Raw genomic sequence first — 13,516 nt, forward strand, 5'->3', positions numbered from 1 at the left:
CAAATCGTGGTGGGGTAGCATGAGTCTGCAGGTTTTACACTAACTTGTGGAGTCCATGCAAGGTGGAGTGCATGCTGCCTTAAAAGAAAAGGAAGGGGAGGGAGATATTCATAGATATTCTACTTAGAAGTATTTTGACTGGTGGTCCGAGACTTTATGACCCGACTGTCTATACTGTACAGCACAGGACTGGATTATTGTTGTTTTTTGGAGGGTGTCTTTTCGTCTGATTGCTGATAAAATCAATAAATGTCATCGTAAGGTACTTTGGCTCTGGCGCAGCGTGAAACCTGCAAAACGACTGCTAACTAAAGTTATCAGACAGCTGAAGTGGAGAGAAAAGTACAACATTTGCCTGTAAAATGTAGTGAAACAGAAACATAACATACAGCGTAAAATGGAAATAGAATTAAAGTATAAATACTGTGTAGTGTTTAATGTTGTCGGACAGTAAGAGTCTGATTTTCCACACTTCTCGAATTCACTGTGAGGCAGCTTCACCACAACCTTTTTCTATATTTTTCCTGGGAAAACACATAACTTTATTAACTAAAAAAGCATCTTAATCACAAAGTATGATGCATGTAGAAGTCGCAGCACCGTGCTGAAACCATCCATCAGCCAGATTAAAACATATTGGACCTCGTTTTTCTTCTGCGGCTCCACTGGAACAAACTTTTCCAGCACTAATCCGTCTGATAAAAGGTCAGGAGTTGAAGCTCTCCACATAACTGATGAGACTGCAGGAGCGAAAAATAAAAATCCCCCTCTTTTCTCTCCCCGCTCGATTTTAACAGCTGCCAATTCACAGTGGCGCGCCGAGGGTTCGTGTCAAAGTCCAAAATATCTCTGGCCTCGTTCTGGACACATCCCGAGCCGTCTCCTTTTTCTATACGTTACAGAAAAATAGTTTCTTTAGGAGACCGTATCTCGTATTTACCCTCGTGTTATCTCACAGTGTTCAGCCTCCTTTTACCAAGCAACCATCCAGCTCTGCCTGTTTACTGTTGCCAAGTGTTTTTCCCCTCGGTGCCGCCCAGATGGCCACGTAGTTAGAAACAAACATTAACAGTTGCGAGAAAATCACGTTAGTCCATATGAAGCCTCCCCGAAGGCCCGAGACGTGGAGGACACTCACAGTAAACACAGTAAACATAATCACACACAAACACATTTCTGTAATTGCTCTTGTACCAGCAGCTCTGTGGAGGTGTCACAGCTCCGGCAGCTCTCACAGCACCGAGACTGCATTCCTCATCCAGTTTTATCAGACCACTTATTAAAGATTCTCACATGACTTTCATGCGGTTAGTTTCAGTTATTTGTTGTCTGTCGGACGTTTCTGCAGCCACACCAGAAGTGACGGAGGTCAACGGATTTTAGTTTGCGCTGTAAAAAGACATTTTATATATTTATATTTTAAAAAACAGCAGAATGTGTCCTCGTTAACCTGTGTGATCCACAGACTTCAACTTGAAGGCTGTTGACGTTTTTTTATGTCATTTTTTGGCTCTGTGAGCGACTGAAATGTCAAATATCTTAAAAACCTGGACAAATAAAAACCAAGCCTATCTTCACAGCTCGACGTCGCTGGAGATTAGTTAAAAAGTGTTTCTACAAAACTGTTACAAAGCTATAACATGCTATATTTACACATTTAAATGTCTCAAAACGACCAAGTCTTTGATATATATTTGGTTAAATCATGTACTTACAATATCCAAAAGAAAAAAACACCAATGAAATCATTCATTTCTCTTAAAGTGCGTTTCATTCGGTCGCCTGTTGCTATGATATCCGGGGAAACGGGAGGTTGATAAGCTACGCGTCACGTAGTACAAGTAGTCTTTTGTTTTTATTGTTTTGATTTAAAGCCTCATTGTGGCGTAAATTAAATACTGTGCGCTTAACAGTTTAAGTTAAATCTGCTACAAGGAGGGTTTTTAACTGGTTATGTCAGCCAGTTTGTCTCGCACGCCGACTGTAAGAGCCCGTGTTTATATTTTCCCAGGCGAAGTTACAGTGAGTACTTGAAAAGAAGCAGTGGAGTAGATTTTTCTTTTCATAATGTTGTTTCTGACAGTATATTTTGTGGTTTTGAGGGTGGAGACACTGCCACTTCTGTCCACAGGGGCCTCCAGAATCAACCAAACATCGCAGTCAGCTGTTGTGGCTTTAAACAAAACACAATTAAAACACTGTGCTGATAAAAAAAAACAAAAAAAAAACTAATCTGTCTGCGTGACTCGAGGAGAAACATTGGAAACATTTGGGATAATGTTAGTACACAACCCAGGAAAATAACAAAGGTCTTGTCATTTTGAGTGGACGTGTTGTGTGTTACATCCACAGAGACTCTGTATTTGTCACTCGTGACTCTCAGCTGAACCTTCGTCTCGTAATTTGTTTCCATTCTTCTTCTTCGTGTCGGAGCGCGGCGTGCGTTCGGCAGCTCTGAACCTCAGACGCTCTCCCCGCGTCTCTCCGGAGAGAGATATTTATTCGCCGCCGAAAATGAAAAATGACGCACGAGACCTCCACCGGCGAAAAAACCGAGAGGCTTTGTTTTGGCTCTGGCGCGACACCGGTTGCAGTCCATCAAAGTTATCCTCGTCATTAAGTTTGCGCTGATGTACGCCGTCCCCTCTCCCTCTGGACTGTGAGTGATGGCTCCCTGTGTGAGGTGATTATTTCTATACTTTTTAAAACTCGTCCCATTTACAGTGGAAAGCTCGGGCCAGAATAAACGACTTGGGCCTCGACACTCGCTTTGTTTAGCGGAGTGTGAAACAATATTCTTCATAGTCTGAGCCACGATTCCAAAAGCTCTGTAAACATGTGTATTGATGACGTGCAGTTTCACCCCGACGCTGCAGTCGTCCTCTACGTAACCGCCATCCGTCCACTGACGTGTCCCACAGCCTTCACAGAGCACAATCTGCCATCTTTATCTTTATAAATGGGTTTTAATTTGTCTCCCAAGGCAAGGCGGTGCTTTGTAGAGGAGGGAGGGAAAAAAAGGCTATAAAATCGTTAAAAACTCTTTTCTTTCCTTCTGTTATATTTCACTCTGAGCCCTACACCACTCTTATCGATTCCCCTTTAATCTTGTTTTAGTCTTTTGTGTTCTTCAGGAACACACACACACACACACACACACACACTCAGCTCTAACTTGTTCTGATATAATCTATTGTCATATCGTGTAATACACTCAACTTTTCTATTTTCAGCTCAGCTCTCTGCTCTCCGCTCCTCCTCCTCCGCGGTACACAGTATGTGCCTTGAAGTTAATTTGAAAGATAAGGCTGCAAATAATCTGTATTATTCCTCATCGTCACTAAAACCCGATGAAAAGACCAAAACTAACAATTACAGCTGCGTTGATTAATGATTAATCATCAGTTGTCACATATTAAATCAATCTGTTGGAGTCATTTTTAGAGGCTGTATGTTAAAAATTACTCAGATTCCAGCTTCTTAAATGAAATAAATGACACGTTAGAAGTTTTTTTTTCACTGTTTTTTCTGACGTTTCACAGACCAACAACTAATCAATTAATCAAACGAGATAATCAACAATGAAAATAACTGTTGCCGCGCTACTGATATATAATATCTTATTCCCTGTCTGTATACTTTCCAGCTTCCCTACTGTTTCTTTTCCACTAAGCATGAAGCTTATTTGTTTGGACTGTAGACGCAAAACAGTGAAAATTTGTTGTTGATGCATTTGTTGGGGACTATTTTCAGCTGCGGAATGATACACAGTTGGTTCTCCAGTGAGCAGGACGGCGTGTGATCGACTCAGAATAAACAGCAGAACCCTCAGTGAAGGAATCAGTTCATTGTTGTTGTTGACTTCAGCTCGTCCTCACATCGGACTCCTCCTGCTCACGTCAGGTTTTGACCGCCTCTCTCTCGTCTCTGTCCCCCACGCAGCCAGACAAAATCGGCCAGTCCCCGGTCGCCCCCACGTCAGACGGAGACAAGGTGGACCTGGAGGCCTTCAGCGAGTTCACCAAGATCATCACTCCTGCCATCACCCGAGTCGTCGACTTTGCCAAAAAACTGCCCATGTTCTCCGAGGTGAGTTGGGGTTAATGGCTCTTCAGGTTCAGAGTTGGGAGTCAGACCAAGCTTCTGTCAGGGAGTTGGTTCAGGAAATGTGTGATCAGTTTATCTGATTGATGAGGGAGTACAGCGACACGAGAAACAAGAGTCAGGATCAATATTCACAACTTAACCGCAAAGTCTTTTCTATAGATTCGAAAATGCAGTAATCTGAATTTCACGCCTTGCGTCTTGTGTCTTTGATATGATTCTGACAGGTCTTAATAGGAATTGACTGGATTATGACGACCTTTATGAAGCTATTTTAACCTCAGTCTGGCTTTCTGATCTGTTTTTTTTGGATCCAGTTATTGATGAAGCTGTAACAAAAGTACAAAACCAAACCAACAAGGAGCCAATAATCATTTCTATATCAGAGCACAGCCAGCTAGTGTGTGGATGCCAACGTGGCGACTACTTCTTGAAGCGAAAAGTTAAAAAGTTGAGGTGTTAGCATATTAAATTAGTCTGAAGCTTGTGCAAGAAAATGCTCAAATTAATCAAACGCCTATTACCCAATATTGTTCTGTGGTAAAAGTTGTTCACATTTAGTATTTTTCACCAAAACTTGTCTAATAAACAAACTGAATGCATCCGCCCTTAATAAACACTCACAAAGCTAACTATTGTTTAAATCCTCCATTGGTTACGTCCATCTTATTTCTTTTTCACTCCCTTAAATGATTAATTTCTACTCTTTCAACTGTGGCTCAGCAGAATAGCGTAAAACAAGTTTACCTCAAAAAAAACAAAACAAGAATCTACTCATTATTAAAAATAAATAAATAAATAAAGGAAAATGCTCCACGGCGCCTCTAGTGGTCAAACACTTCACAGGGCACCTTTAACATCAGGACCATCACTAAAATCCGACCCCGTAGCAACTCGGCTAAGATAAAGAACCTTGTTTCTGAGTCGTTCTGTTGTTTATTAGAAAAGCACAACACGCTGATCATCTGCACTGATGCTGCGGCGCTCTCGATGTACGTCTGACTCTCGGGAAATGAAAACCCAGAAGCAGCTTTTGTTGCCGGCGACAATCAGAGAAGCACTCCTGCTCCCGTCTGCTCCGCCTTAATTAGCAACATGTAATCATGCTTCTTGTGTCTGCTGCTCATAATGAGACCTTGTGTGATTGGATAATTATCAGGGTAGCAGAGTTACTGTCTCGGAGCCAGTGTGTGTGTGTGTGTGTGAGATATGAATACGAGTCTTAACTTTTAACTGTAGCTGTGATTGATTACAGATTTTTGACAACCATAAATCACAGACGGTTTAGGAAGTAAAGGGCGTCACTTTTTTTAAATCAGCGTGTATAAAAAAAAAAGTCCAACGCATTCAGATTGTTTCTATTATCAGACAATCGTTACTATAATGATGGATGCTAGTATGCAAATGAGTGTGAATTACAATAGATTCCTCAAACTGCTGCTGGATTTTCTATTAATTTTAGAGATGAGGAAACTAAACAGTGGCAGATAAGGAAATCTTTCCGCTGCAGCACATTAGTCATGTTTAACGTGTTATCTTAGTCCCGATACAACAGATCATATGAGGCGAAAGAATCCTTTTAATCTGCTGAAAGAGGCGGAGGGGGATCTGCTCGCCGCGGTGAAACGCCGATTTGAATGCGCAGCAACAAACTCGCCAAGCCACAAAAAAAAAAAAGAAGCGTCCCCCTGCAGGTACAAATTTACAAGACAAATCAAGCCAATGAATGCCAATTAATCCACTCAGCAGTCGAGAGCAGCGAGCTGCGGAACACACTTACATTAAGGTGAGATTTAATTCGGCACATCAGAGTCTGTAGATTTAATCAAATGGGTTTCAACCGGGAGATTCTAATATCCATGTAAATCAGGGGAGTGTTAGTCATAATCTGTGTTCATCAGTGGAAAAACATGTCCGCCTCGTTTTCAATCCATCTTCGTGTCTCTCTCCCTCCCTCGTTCTTTTGTTTCTCCAGAACTTCTCCCTCCGATTCCTCCCTCCCTTCATTTGTTTCAGCGTAATTCCAGTCTCGACCTCGATTGTCGAGTGCTGAGAATACGGAAACACGGCGATCGAGTCCAACAACAACAAGCAGCCAGACAGTCGGACTGCTTGTAATTAGGTGGAATTATTCTTTAACATTTGGGATTGTGTTTATTTTCGTTCCTGGAAAAAATACTTTTTTTTTTTTTTTGCGGCGAGATTTTGGATCCTCTGCATGTCGCTGGTTTTTAGATGTGTAATGTTTACAGTGTGGTGAACTGAGGCGAGCGCTAACAAGTGCAGGCTGAGCATCACGTAAACAGCAACAAGGCCACAGTTGTATTCGTAATACTTAAGAGTATCGGCTGATGCTAAACATCTGTCTCAAGTGAGGTCAAGTGTAAAAATCATGTTTTTCCTCTCTGGAGGAATTGTGTGAGGCACATCTGTTTGTTTTGTTGAGTTTTTCTGGCTATGTTCATGATTTTTCCTGATTTATCCTGTAAAACCATGAACATGATAAACAGTTTGTCATCTGCTCCACTCCAAACTCTAAACATCGACTAGTGAACGGTGAGATAGAAAGAAAAATGTAAATATTATTTACCTTTGGACCAAAATATACCTCATGGTTCTTCTCAAAATCTGCTAAAAATGTGTGTTTTTTGCATTTGTGTGTCTGTAAATCCCCAAATATGGAATATGGATTTTTGGTTCTATTGTTATAATGTTATTATTCATTGTTTTTTAAAAGTCCCGTGCAAATAAAGATTATATTGAAGTCCCTTCTACAAATGACAGATGTAAGGTGCGACAAAAAAATAGAATTTATAGCAGAATTATAATTAGATGTGTCAGAAATATAAAGCCCCTCCTCCATCACTCTCTTCTCTTCGCTTCTCGTCCATTTTCTGCACAGTTTTCTTGTTCTTGTTCGTGTGTTTCACAACTGAAGCTCTGAAATGACAGAAAAATAGTGATCACGTTTTTTTTTTTAGCGTAAATATTTAAACGTTTGTCTCCTTCTGGCCGCGAGAGTAACGACACAGACACCATACTACATTTGCTGTCGCCCGCTCCATCGCTACAGTCGCTCCTCCCTACAGCAAAACAATTATTAATAGAAAAAAATGACTCTGCATTAACGGGAAACTTTTGTCTTTGCCAGCTACCTTGTGAAGACCAGATCATCCTGTTAAAGGGCTGCTGCATGGAGATCATGTCTCTCCGAGCCGCCATGCGCTACGACCCGGAGAGCGAGACGCTGACGCTCAACGGCGAGATGGCCGTGAAGCGCGAGCAGCTGAAGAACGGCGGGCTGGGCGTCGTGTCGGACGCCATCTTCGACCTGGGCAAGAGCCTGGCGCAGTTCAACCTGGACGACACGGAGGTGGCGCTGCTGCAGGCCGTGCTGCTCATGAGCTCAGGTTGTTCTTGATTTACCAAATTCACGCCTTCGCTTCTGTGCTGCTCGTAACTCCGGCAGTGCAGGAGTTAATGTAATGTAAATGTAAATTTTCAGTCGTCTTTGTCCTCAGAGACACACACCATCCACAGTACATACTCCCAGTCATTACCCGCTTTGGTGCAAAGTATACATTGTGAAGCTATTGTGAATCAAAATGTAATTACGGCCCGAAGATAAAAGTCTGCACACATATTCTGTGTTGGAGGGAGGAAATCTGAAGCTCATCCTAAATTTGATTAAAGAGCCTTCACTCTCGGTCTGTTCATTGTAAAAACTCTCACACATCCTCACTTCAGGACTCGCATCACATAAAACGCTCGAGGTGTTTTAAATATCAGGGCAGAAATAACAAGAGGATGTTTGTAATTCTGTGATGATCATCTGGTTATAAAAAAAGGGAAGCAAAATATAAAATCAAGGTCGGTGGCACCAGCACCTTCCTAACTTGTCAGAGTGCTGATTTCATTCTGCTGACATGGTCGCTGCCGTTTGAGAGATCGTTGTTAATTGTTGCCTTTGTTAATTAGAAGTCTATAATAGGGATTCAGACTTGATTAGTGAATTTCATTGTAGCATTTGGGCTCATAAAAATTCTGCAAAGCCCAAACCTCCAGCACACTCCAGTGATGCACAATGGTAATTGTCCATAATAACACACACGATAGACTTCACTGAGCCGACTGAAGGTCACATTTTCCAGCCAGTATGTTGACATTTAGACATAATTACAGAGTGTTGATGATTGCTCGTGCACTCATTTTCTCAATCCTCTCCCTCCTTCCACCTTTTCCTGTCTTTCCTCCCCCGGACCGTCACCAGACCGCTCTGGTCTGACCTCCATGGACAAGATCGAGAAGTGCCAGGAGACCTACCTGCTGGCGTTTGAGCACTACATCAACTACCGCAAGCACAACATTCCCCACTTCTGGCCCAAGCTCCTGATGAAGGTGACGGACCTGCGGATGATCGGGGCGTGCCACGCCAGCCGCTTCCTCCACATGAAGGTGGAGTGTCCCAACGAACTCTTCCCGCCGCTCTTCCTGGAGGTCTTCGAGGACCAGGAGGTGTGAAACACAGCTGCCACCATGCAAAAGGAAGTGGAAGTTGGGGCAAACTGGGAGATGGGAAGGGCCATCGTTTTTTATAGGGGAAGGATGGAGGGAGAGTCCTCTCGGCAGGAATCTGCATTTCTCCGACGTCACATTTACAGTATGTGGTTTCAAAACTGGAAGCAGCGATCACAGAAACAACACACCAGCAACAGGAGAGTCAAGCAAACAGAGGATTTTGTTTTTCGAACACCCTCTCCTCCACCTCTTTCTCCTCCTTTTACTTACCCCTGTTTTAAAATCCGTGTGGGGGCCCTTCTGTCTGAGCATGATGTCTTATCTAGTAAGAGTTGTAGCCATTTGCCAAGACACGTACACAGATACACACAACACTCACACACACACACACACACACACACTGAGCCACAGCCTGTTCCACCTCAGTTCTTCAGAGCGGCGCTCTTTGCAGGGGTCCGTTTCCCCGTTCTGGGGGAACAGATTTACACATTTTGAAGCCCATGTTTTCCAGCCGTCACGCTGGCCAGCACCTCTCAGTATTATTTCTGAAATCACTCTTCAGGCAGTAGATTCAGAAAAAAAAAACAAAAAAAAACACCGTCATCAGTGACATATTGTTGCTCACAGTCATGCAGGATCAGCAAAAACACTGCACGTTGATATATATATTCAGCAGGCCCTCGAGGCATTTCTCTGGTGTGTAATGGCTGTCGTCAAACGGAGCTACCAGACCTACCGTAGTTCATTATCAACTCCTCAACTCAATCTGAGCCGTTACAGCTGTTCATGGAGCTCCTTCCTGTTAGATCCCAGTGAAACCGGTGCTATATTTATACAAGGCTACTCCACTTTTATGAAATTGTGTTGTCTACCTTTTCGGGGGGGAAAAAAAAAAACAAACAAACAAAAAAAACCGTGCAGACCATGGCTCCATATCTACCTTCATTTGTGTCATTGGACCGGCTCCTGTGACGTACAGTGCACATGCAAAAACACACACACACACACACACACATATGAGCAGACTTGCCTTGTCATTGCCCGTGCTGCTTGTGCCAGCAGCCTACTGTCTAGTGAATGACAATTAAGTCCCTCGCTCTCTCTCCAAGGAGTTACTGCATTGTGGGAAAGAAAGAAAGCGAGAAGAGAGGAGAGGAGAGAAAAAGGGGGGTGAGGGAGTTACTTGGAAGGGGAGAGAGGGGAGGAGCGGAGATGGAGAGAGGGGGTAAGATTTAATAGGTGGATCGTAGATCCAGAGCCAAGAGTCGGGAGTAAATCTCCCACATGCAGACTGTAAGGAGGTTTCGAATAGCAGCAACCAGCAGCAAGACGGCAAAAGCTCATCTTACACACACACACACACACACACTTTCTCTCTATATCTGTGTCTCACACACACACACACACACACACACACACACACACACACACACACACACAAACATGAAAACACACATCACCTCAAAGTAACGTGAATGCCTCATTTTACTGTATATGATATACAGCCCTAACCTGCAGGGTTTGTTCAGAGTCCACTCCTCACGGACTCCGCTCAGTGTGGCCCCTCCAGGCTTCCATACACATTTGCCTTTTTTTACCATGGGCAGTCACTGAGAGCAGGCAAAATGCCAAGAAGGCTACCATTTACCTCAAAGTGGACACACCCCCAGGCTGGGGCAGCAATACTGCCCCTGTGGTGTCAGGCACTACCTCACCTCTGTGGACACAGGGCAGCTGCCCACAGCCTACACACAGACATACACCATCCAAGTTGGCGCATGTGTAGATTAACACACAACTGTGCATAATTTTTTGCCTATAGGTGCACACTTGTAGTCATGGAAAGACAAAAAAAAAAAAAACACTCACGGCATACAACACACACCACACCCTCAGTGCTATCACTTGGTTGAAATGAAAATACCACTGAAGACAGGAGGGCCAGCCATCCCCCTGGAACGTGTCACCCACTCCAGGGAATGGTACCCATTACATTCGGGTTATCTCTTTTTTGTTATATGGGACCAAGTGTCATCTTTTTCGAAAATTTGGATTTACCAGTTTCTGTCAAAGCAGAAAAATCGACTCACAGAAGCGACGAAAGGACAGTGTGGATGTGCAGCCCAGCTAACGCCCATCGACGCATGCGGCGGGAGGATGGATACCAGATAACTGAGAGCCAGTGGTGGCCACGTCCACTGAATTAGCGTGCACAGAAAGGGCGGTTTTCCTTCTGCATCATGGCGATCTTCCACAGTGCATCTACGATGACTGCCACTGGATCTTGATCAGTAATCCGGATGAAATAAGCTTTCTCTCGTGCATGGACGCGTGCATCAGATGTGGGGGGAATAAAAAAAAGGTGGAACCTGAAATGAGGCAATTTAAAAGTTCCTGAAGCTTCACTCACTTTACCAACGCTCACCACTATTGCAGTAATATCCCACTGCAGATACCCATGGCAGATATCGTAATGTACAAGCCAAATGACCATTCAAGAATGTAGATTTGATCGTAAAAAGCCCGCTCTGTTCATTCCAATTCTGGGGGCCAAGCCAAATCTAACTGGGTTTACCACTCTTACGAGAAGAGAATGGAAGATAAAGAGAGACAAAGAAAATCTATTTTATACTCAGTGCCGAGCAGTAGTTCATATTGGGCACTTGTACAGGAAGGGTCATCTGCACCCCTCAGAAGTACCTAAGCAGAGTAACGCGTGGCAGGGATCACGGGGGCGTCGCTGCGGATGGCCGAGTCTGGAGCGAGGAGAGAGGAACTGGAACGCCATGTTTGGGCACAATGGCGGAGTCTGGTCTGACTCCCCTCCACAAACATCATCCCCCACCTTCCAGAGATCCATCACCTGCCCTGCCTCACCCTACCCTACCACAATGAGCCTAGCTCTGACTGAACTGTACCCCGTCACCATCGAAACAGCCCCCCCCTACCCAGCCAGGCTGGTGTTAGAGTGGAGTTTTTGCACTATTGTAGCAGTCCTCCCTTCAGCCCCTAATCATTAAAGTTTAACGTTTACCCCTTGTTGGATTGATTAACTTCCCTGCTGCTCTGTGTAAAACGGAGCAGTGTCGGAGTATTTGGCTGCTCTGTGTAACAGAGGCTGGCAGCCGCAGTGGGCTCAGTCCCAAACCTGTCCCCTCGTCAGTATTAGACCGACAGCACATGACCCTCGCCCCGGTACCGACCCGACCAGGGGTGGAGAGAGAGCCCTGCGAAGGCTAGGCTAGGAGGGCTGTGTTGCACTTAACCATTCTCCTTTTTAGAACTCATTTTGCCATCATCCCTCCTATAGCAGCCCAGTGACATTTCAAATCCAGAGCCCTCCCTTCCATCATCACCCTCTCTCCCCCTCTCATCTACCCTAGGGACCCCCCCCCCCCACCCCCAAGAATCATTGACAAATCAAACGGGATCCAGGTCTCACCCTTGTCAGACAAGGCTGGCCATTAACTGCCCTTAACAGAGGCGCCACCGGATGAATGTGAACGGCAAAGAAAAAAGCAGCAGCAGCGACGCGAACGAGAGACTTTTGAGCGCGAGAATGTGAGGATGTGAGAGAGGAAAAGAACGCATGGGACAGGAAACAAAAAGCTGAGGGCCTCAAACCCTCACCGCCATCATTGACATGGGCGAGAGAGGGCGATGTGGCCGGTTGTAGAGACTGATGTTAACAAACACTCGGAGGGAAGGGGAGGCGGAGATGTCAGGAATACGTACGGCCTCCCCTTCGGATCCCAAAAACAACCCCCATATTCGCCCCCCTCCACTCCCATGCCAGCTGATAACCCCAAATGCCCCCCCGCCCCCCCTTCAGCTCCCTCCAAAAAAAAGGATAACCACCTCCAAGGATCGACATATTCCAGCGATGCAGGTTTGGAATTCCAACACGTCTTTGTCAAAGAACTGAAAAAGAGAAAACTAAAAAAAAAACAAAAAAAAAAACAAAAAAAACCTTATCGATGTCCTTTGTTCTCGTGTGAGCTGACCGGGTAACGTGTGTTTGACAGAAGGGGTTATAATGCTGCTTTTTACCTTCTGAGTCTGATTTAGATTAAGAAAAGAGGAAAAAAAAAAGATATATGAAATGATTATAAATCCATAAAACAAAAATGAAAAGAGATGACTTTAAAGGAAAAAGAAAAAAAAAGACTCCTGAACAAAATGATTGGAGATTTTTTTTTTTTTTTTTTGCATTTTATTATTGTTTTTCTTATTTTTTTTTTTGTTTCTGTTTGTTTTTTGAAGCTTAAAACTGCTCTGTGTAAAAAAAAAAAAAAAGAGAAAAAAAAACAGCTGTAGTCACTTTTTGACCATGCGTGCAGTGTAACATAGAAAAATATTTCACTTCTTTTTCACATCTATAGTTTGTGTTGATAAGCCAACTGATCTGTTTGTCTGTGTGTCTGTCCAGCTGTCCGTCCTCCCCCCCGTCCCCCCTTTTATCAGGAGGTATTTACAAAAAAAAACAACAAAACAGGAATTTCTTTCTTTTTTTTTTTTTTTTTTTTTTTTTTAATATTTTGTTTCTTTTTTTTTAATGAAATACAACTTTGGACAAAAAAAAAAGAAGAAAAAAAAACCTCAACAGGAAAAAATAATGCAACAGAAACTGAAAAGTAAAAAAAAAAAAAAAAAGGAGAAAAGTAGAAAAAAAAACTGAAACAATCTTGTCATACCTCACACAACACAAAACTCAAAGGAACTTGGGAGGAGTCATATTTTGCAGGCACATGTGAAAGTTCAGATGCATATATAGATTTAAAAAAATAAATAAATAAAAACTTGTATATGTTCAGATAAGATGTGCTTGTGTGTACGCATCAGTAGAAGTTACAAAAGGACTCTTTCCCTCAAGCTTTTGTGCTCTCTATCTTAT

General features: G+C 43.5%; 1 protein-coding gene across 2 annotated transcripts in view; it reads left to right on the forward strand.

Annotated features, from left to right (window-relative positions):
* Positions 1-12,700, forward strand: part of LOC119010072 (thyroid hormone receptor alpha) — a 36,978-nt gene extending 24,278 nt beyond the window's left edge. For both annotated transcript variants that reach the window (XM_037081929.1, XM_037081930.1), the window contains exons 6-8: positions 3,943-4,089; positions 7,256-7,514; positions 8,375-12,700. In XM_037081929.1, the coding sequence (XP_036937824.1) occupies positions 3,943-4,089; positions 7,256-7,514; positions 8,375-8,625 (657 nt within the window). In that variant the 3' untranslated portion in view covers positions 8,626-12,700. The remainder of the gene's footprint in view (positions 1-3,942; positions 4,090-7,255; positions 7,515-8,374) is intronic.
* The last annotated feature ends 816 nt before the right edge of the window (positions 12,701-13,516 follow it).

Source organism: Acanthopagrus latus, chromosome 20 (genome assembly GCF_904848185.1).
Source record: "Acanthopagrus latus isolate v.2019 chromosome 20, fAcaLat1.1, whole genome shotgun sequence".
NCBI lineage: Eukaryota > Metazoa > Chordata > Actinopteri > Spariformes > Sparidae > Acanthopagrus > Acanthopagrus latus.